The sequence below is a fragment of the Entamoeba invadens genome (assembly GCF_000330505.1).
Source record: "Entamoeba invadens IP1 unplaced genomic scaffold scaff_1105074726711, whole genome shotgun sequence".
Lineage (NCBI taxonomy): Eukaryota > Evosea > Mastigamoebida > Endamoebidae > Entamoeba > Entamoeba invadens.
This window is the reverse complement of record NW_004443648.1, coordinates 1184961-1192482: the sequence shown is the minus strand read 5'-3', so window position 1 is coordinate 1192482 and position 7522 is coordinate 1184961. Positions and strand designations below refer to the sequence as shown.

The window sequence follows — 7522 nt, the reverse complement described above, 5'->3', positions numbered from 1 at the left end:
TGGACTTCCTTCAAAAAACACTCGCGGCAAATATTTTATTTTGGTAAACGGGGTGAGGGTGGGAAAGGTCTGCCCCAATTTATTTTTTAAAATTAAAAAATCACATTTAATATTAATTTTTTAAATTAAAATAAAATATAAAAAATATTTTAAAAATAAACAATATTGAATGTCTGAATGCAATTATTATAAACAATTATCAACTCACACAACATTTATCATCTTTTTCATCTTTGCTTTTGTGTTTTTTCCCAATTTTCTTGTTTTGTTTCAAAGTGAATTTTGCATGTCTAAGGACAAGGAGCTTTTTGTATTCACATGTCATATATTCCATAAGTTCATTAATTCCACTCCCTGTTTTGTTTGATACTTCGAAGTATTGTCTGTTAAAACTTTTGGCATACGTCTCCGCTTTTTCTTTTGTTATAACCCTATTTTGAGAATCTGATTTCACACCAACAATGATAGAAAAATGGTCTTCTAATAAGTATCTGTCACTGTACTTAATCCAATTTTCTACATTTTCTAAAGAATCGTTACACTCAAGATCACAAACAACTATTACAGCTTCTTGATCACAGTAAAAAGATGGGAAGTGATACCCATAAGACCCTTCAGGAACAACTTCTTCAATTTTTTCATAAAAACAGATCATATTTTTTTCATTATTATATTCAATTTCACCTTGTGTGCACTTTTTGTCATTTGTCGTTTGATTAAAGGTGTGCAAATAATATATGTTGACAAATATTGAATAAATGTAACTTCATAATAAAACAAACCATTTCTTCAAATGGTTCGGGTTCCTTTTCGAATTCTCGAAACAAAACTCTTTTAATTAACGATGTTTTTCCACTCTTTTCATCACCAATAACACATATTTTAAACAAAGGTTGTTTTTCTGAAGTCATCAAATAAAATAACGAGTTTAAATATTTAAATATATAAATATTATAACAATTGAATTAATTTTAATGTTTTTAATTCTTCTTTAAAAACTTTACAGTGTTTTTATGGTGTATTTGGTTTTTAAAGTGGTCAAATAATTAAAAATGATATTAAAATAATCACTTTAAAAAATATTTGTTTTTTTATTGTTTAAATAAATGTTTTTTATTTTTCAAACATAAAAATTAATAATTATTATCAAATATATACTAATCTTAAAGAAATAACATTGATTATTTGTTGTTAAAATATTGATAATGTTTTTATAATTCTTTTAGTTGTAAATAAAATATTTTTTAATAAGAAAACTGTATTATTTATCAATTCTTTATTCTTATATTTATCAATTAAAAATAAACATTTTAAAATAACCAATAAAATAGTAATGTTTAAACCAAACAAGCAGTGATGTTTGTAATTATTTGATGTTGTAATATGCGGTATATAAACACCTATTTATTATTATTAATCAAAATGGGATACGACTGTCCATACTGTCATCATAGTGATTGGCAAAGATGTTGCAAATGCGGCAAATGTCAATGCAACTGGTGTGGTAAAGACCAAAGTGGGAAAAAGAGAGAATCTGCTAACTACTGTTGCAATTGTAGATATTGCACAAACTCCTTTGATTATGGACAAAGCAATATTGCTCCTAATTGGGCCGTTTAAACAACCATTTTTTTATTTTTTACTGTTTGAACTTATTATTCTTATCTTATAATCTTAAAACGTCAATATTTATTCTAAATTCATTGTTAAACACCAACAAATTTATAAATAATTTTTAATTATATAATTAACTTTTTAATAATTTGTTTATAATAATAAACTTGAATAATTATAAATATAATATAAATAATTAAAAAATACAATTATGAAAAAAAAGTGTTTTATTACTGGTTTTATATAAAAAAACGGTGAAGAAAAAGAATAAGAAAAATATTGGGTTTTTATCCCGACTTTTTAAGTAAGTATATAGCAACCAAAAATAATTAGAACACCCATAGTTCTGTTGAAAAAATATTGAATATTGGCGTTTTTTATTGTAAAAAACCCTTTAAAAAAAGTCAAAAATAAATTAAAGAAATGTCACTTTCCAATGATGCAACAACGCAAATTCACCATCCAATTTCTATTCCTTTAAAAGAGAAGGGATTTCAGTTTTCAAAGATCATCAACTTTGCACAAGACAAAATCAATCACGTGACAAAATCTCCTCTTACAATTAGCCCGACACTTCAGACAGATTCAGACGTGCAAATTATGAGATCGACAAAATGGATTGATAAAGAAAGGATAACTGCTGCTGGGAATATTTTAAAGATCAAAAGTTACAGAGAAAAGTATATGAAAGTCGATGTAAATAATTTAATTACCTTTTTAAAGGAAAATGGCGTTCAAAAAAATGAAACAAAAAATTTAGAGAAAAAAATGACTCAAGAAAATGGAGGGACTTTTATGAGTGTGTTTCCTTTACACGAAAGCAACAAACCATCGTGTGATAAAACTGAAACTTTTCAACAAGACACCAATGGATATTTTGATACTATCACTTTTTCACAGAACAGAGGTGTTTACGAGATAATTGACACCACAAGTGGTCGCACTTTATTTACCCCGAATTCGATCGAGAGTTACTTAATAGATTTTGAGACAGTACTCAAATTGATTGAAGATGCTCCGACTAAAACGTTTACAATGGAACGCTTACAAGAGCTTGAGAACAGATTTAATCTTCACAAAATTCTTCAATTGAGTACACACAGAAACGGCAAAACCTTTTTTGAGTGTTGTAAAGTCGACACGCACATTCATGCGAATTGGGCAGTGACCGAGAGCGTCCTTTTAAAATTCATTAAAGAGCACAAGAGCGACTTAAATCCCATTTATGAGAACAAAAACAAGAAGAAAGAGAATTTGACTGAATTCTGTGATGACCACAAAATCAATTTAGACAAAATGACACTTCGCCAAATAGGGGAGGTCGAAGACAAAAATTCACTCAGCTCCATCTTTCTCGAGAGTGAAAATTACAATGAAGGAAAACTCTTTGCCGAACTTCTTAAGCACCAATTCAGTAAACTAGAAGAGACCAACACATTTTGTGAAATGCGACTTGTTGTAAGAGGAGACGACGAAGATGAATGGTTCAAGTTATCGCATTGGGCAACTACAAATAATGTGATATCAAGTCACAATAAGTTTCTCATTGAGTTTCATCGAAATTACGAACACTTTGTGACACTGTATAATACAAAAAAGAGTGAAAGTGTGAACTTCGCGAAGTACATATCAAACTTCTTTCATCCATTATTCGAAGCTACTTTACACACAGAAAAATACAAAGAACTTTCGTTGTTCTTGCAACAAATAAGTGGTTTTGACTCTGATGGAGAAGAAGGGTTTGTAGAGTCTATCACACTCTCTCAATTCGACCCAACAACAAGCGAAAAACAGAATGTGTCATATTACATCTACTTGTACTATTTTTATAGTAACATTGTCTCTCTGAATATTTTGAGGACAATGAAAGGGTTGAACACATTTGATTTCCGCCCCCATTGCGGAAAGACTGGTCACTACAGTCATTTAATTGCAGGCTATTTAATGACGAATGGAGTCTCACAAGCACTCAAATTGGAAGACAACACTACGTTACAATATTTGTTCTATTTGGACCAACTTCCTATATCACAAGCACCAATGGCTACACACTCAAGAAACCTTGGGAGTTATTCTTCGAACCCTTTTAATAACTTCTTTGCGGTCGGATTGAACGTTTCACTGTCGACGGACAAACCTTTGCGAGTGCACAAAACCGTCGAACCGTTACTTGAAGAATACTCTATGGCACAGAACATGTATAAGTACACCGATGATGATTTGGTAGAAATTTGTTACAACTCAGTCCGACAGTCTGGCTTCTCCAAAGAAGAGAAGATTGGGATGTTAAATCTTTCCGTCACCAATTCCAGTCGCTCGATTTTTAGAAAGCGACTGTTAGAAACGGAAAGTGAGGTACTCAAAGCGCTCACACAAAACAATATCAATGGCGTGTTTGTGGACATCCCAAGAACTAAAGTCTACTTGGAATTTAAAACGAAGAACGAGAATGAAGTTCAAATAATGCGAAATATCACTTACTACATTTCACTGAGAGAAAAGTACATTTCAAAACAAGACGACTTCGACTTGAACAGTTTGAGCTTTGACGAAAAAGACGACGAGATTAACGAGGACAAACCAATTTTTATTGGAAAACAAAAGAGTGAAAATAAGAGGGGGAAGAGGTTTTACTGTTCGATAAAGAATGGGGTGTACGGGGTCTATGACACCCCCAATATGGTCTGTGACCTTTGTACAACATCAACCACCTTTGTGCAATGTGTGGACTGTAATCAGAAATTGTGTAAAAAGTGCTTTGAGAATACACACGCAAATTTGTGGCATTCAATTCGACTTGAAAAGAATCAAGAATACTTCCCAACAATCAAATACAGTGAATTCATGTCGGACTACAACTCGTTGGTCAATTTTGTTTCTGGTGGAGAGTCAAGGACATTTGGTTACAAACAACTGAAAATCAGAGAGGAGCTTTTTAAGCTCCACAAACTGTTGAATCACTCAACTGAAGCTTTTGAAATGAAAGAACTGAAAAACGATTTTGACACTTCGGTAAAGATAGATACGGTGTTAACAGGGTCAAGGTCATTTCACCCAAAAGCACTCTTAGAGTTCATTAAAGAAAAGGTGAATTCCGATACAGAGAAAGTTGTGTTCAAGCAACTTGAGGTCGAGACAAAAGAAGGCCTTACAAGAGTTTTCAAGAACGTGACTTTGAAGAGTGCAATGAACATCTTTTATATCGACAAGACTAAAATGACATTGGAGAGCCTCGACGTCACCTTCGACCCTTCGGTGATTCAACGGTACGATCTCTGGAGGTCGCGTGATCGCCTTTTCAACCGCCGTGAAATGCGAAATTTGTTCTTGACAACGAACAACGTCGAGAAAGGAAAGTACTATGGCGAGTTACTTCAACAGAATTGGTTTAACAAGAACCAGAGTAAATTCCTCAAGAGTGAAATAGGTCTTCGGATCAATGGAAAGAGTTCTGGTGATATTTTGAAGTTAGCCAAGATGCTAGACACAGAGGGCATATTAGACTCTACAGAGAACATCCTCAGTATCCAAATAACTCGTGATTACATCAAATTGAGGAATGAGAAGAACGTCAAGAACTTCGAAGAGATCATTTGCAACATCTTTGGACCACTCCTTGAAGCTACACTGAACCCATCAGAGCATCCAGAAGTGTTCAAATTTTTACTTAGGGTTGGCAGCTTTGATATGAAAGGGGATGAAAGTATCTACTCAACTAACGGTAATATAGAAAGAGTGTTACCTTCGGAATACAAGGAACCATCCGAGCCACCATTCCAATATTGGATCTTTTTCTTACGAATGAACATTTCAGTGTTAAACAATTTACGAAAGAGTTTGAGGCTTAACACCTTTGTGTTTCGACCGCATTGTGGGGAGACGGGGGATCCAATGCACTGCGCCTCCGCGTTTCTGACGGCCGACTCGATTTCTCACGGAATCACTTTAGACGATCAAAACATGTTGCAGTATTTATTCATCTTAGCTCAAATAGGGATTAGCTGCTGTCCCATTTATGACAAATTTCTGTATGATAGTGTCGAGCATCCTTTTGTGAAGTACTTTATGAGGGGGATGCGGGTCACTTTAGCTACTGATGCGCCGATGCACTCACATACAACTAAACAACCACTAATCGAAGAGTACGCAAATGCAGTTAAAAGTTTCAAACTAACAGCAACGGATGTGAACGAAATAGCACAGAACTCTGTGATCATTTCGTCGTATGACGAGAAGGAGAAGATGAATTGGTTGGTCGATCAAGACGGGGCAAGTCTCAGCGTCCCAAACACGCGACTGAAATACAGAGAAAAGGTTCTGAAGACTGATGTGAACACGTTGTTATTGTACAACATCGGAAGATCCTCAATACCAGCAAATGACAAGAAGGAACTATTAAAAGGTTCTTTTAATTATTAATTCATATAGTTTCTCCACATTTTGTAACGAGTTCGACAAATTAAGTAAGTATCACACACTTTTTGAACGATTCCCAGATTTTGATTATAATAAAAATATAGTAAAAATGAATTAGCAGGAACCAGTAGCCTTGCAGACAGCTGTTGGGTCTTCCTGGGCCATAATGGCATCAATGACTTTAGACATTCCATAAGCTTCCCAATCCTTGCAGACTTGGAGAGCCTCATCAGTGGCAATGCTGCAAAGCTCATCAATGTAATCTTCTACTGTTTGTCTTCCGTGTTTAGCTTGCAACTGTTCGATTTGCCCAATCAAAGTTTTGCACCATGAACATACAGCTGGGTCGGCAGCAAGTGTGAAAACAGTAAAAATCAAGAAGACACACAAGAAAGCTTTCATTTCAAATTTTCGGTTCAAATGAGTTTCTTTTTATTGCTAATGGAACCTTCTTCGGTATTCTCTTCTTATTTATTCATTATTTATTTAATATAATTCATTAATAATTAATTTAATCTAATGACTAAAATAATTACAATCATTTTTTTTTCATTGAGTCATTTTATATTTTTTATTGATTGTTTATTATAATTATCAATTTAATAATCTTCAGTTTTCTAAAACCTTTGAATTTTCTGTTCGAAGTGTTTCGAAAAAATAATCATTTCTAATTATATATTAAGAATTAATTATATTTGATATATCCAAATGTATTATATTTTATATTAATTTTATTAATTATTATTAATACATAAAAAAATCTTTTATAAAATAATTTATTAAAAATCTTTGTGTTTTATTTTTTTGATAGTAAATTATTCTATAATAAACTATTATTAATTATTAACTATATTATTACCTATGATAGTATAATGAATTAAAAATAAAACTAATAAATAACAAATAGTTGTTTAGTCCTTTCCCCACGTCTTCAATTCGGCGTGTTCAGGAGCAGAAACGTCGAACTTCTTATGTTCGACTTCTTCCCAATTCATATTTAAAACTGTTCCTCCCGACTCGACAAAACTCTTATTCATAGCTCTTCTCTGTTCTTCAGTGGCTTGTCTATAAAGATCTTGGAATCCGGCATTTGGTCCACCTTCATGGACGTCTTTCAACTCTTCGTCTGCCTGTTTGTTGATAGCATCCCAATCCTTTCTATTAGCGTTTAACGCACTTTCTTGGTGGTGCGACTCCTTTCCTTTTGTCAAGTTGTCCCAATTAGCGCCGTCTTTCTTTTTCAATTTGATTTCAATTTTGACTTTCCCGACACGATATGTCGACGCGGCGGTGTCATACGCACCAAACAAATTGTCAATGATCTGCGTTTTGGTCTCTTCTCCTACTTTCACTTCTATGGTCACTTGCTCCTCTTCAAAGTCAATTTTGACGTTCTCCTTCGGGACATTCTTTTCGAAGACATCAATGATTACAAAGCCACCTTGCTGATACCAATCATACCGAAGTGACATCGGTACACACTATGAGTCTC

General features: G+C 33.4%; 3 protein-coding genes across 3 annotated transcripts; 1 reads left to right on the top strand and 2 right to left on the bottom strand.

The window, feature by feature from the left end:
- Window positions 1-199: 199 nt before the first annotated feature.
- Window positions 200-911, bottom strand: EIN_061290 (hypothetical protein; the record flags this gene model as incomplete). The annotated part of the gene is made up of 2 exons (XM_004260287.1): window positions 200-694; window positions 783-911. The coding sequence occupies 2 exons, from the start codon at window positions 909-911 to the stop codon at window positions 200-202; spliced, it is 624 nt and encodes a 207-aa protein (XP_004260335.1).
- Window positions 912-2382: 1471 nt separating this feature from the next.
- On the top strand, window positions 2383-6033 carry EIN_061280 (AMP deaminase, putative; the record flags this gene model as incomplete). Its single annotated transcript, XM_004260286.1, has 1 exon — window positions 2383-6033. The coding sequence occupies one exon, from the start codon at window positions 2383-2385 to the stop codon at window positions 6031-6033; it is 3651 nt and encodes a 1216-aa protein (XP_004260334.1).
- A 908-nt stretch (window positions 6034-6941) lies between these two features.
- Window positions 6942-7502, bottom strand: EIN_061270 (chaperone binding protein, putative; the record flags this gene model as incomplete). The annotated part of the gene is made up of 1 exon (XM_004260285.1): window positions 6942-7502. One exon carries the CDS (start codon window positions 7500-7502, stop codon window positions 6942-6944), a length of 561 nt encoding a protein of 186 aa, XP_004260333.1.
- Between the last annotated feature and the right edge of the window lie 20 nt (window positions 7503-7522).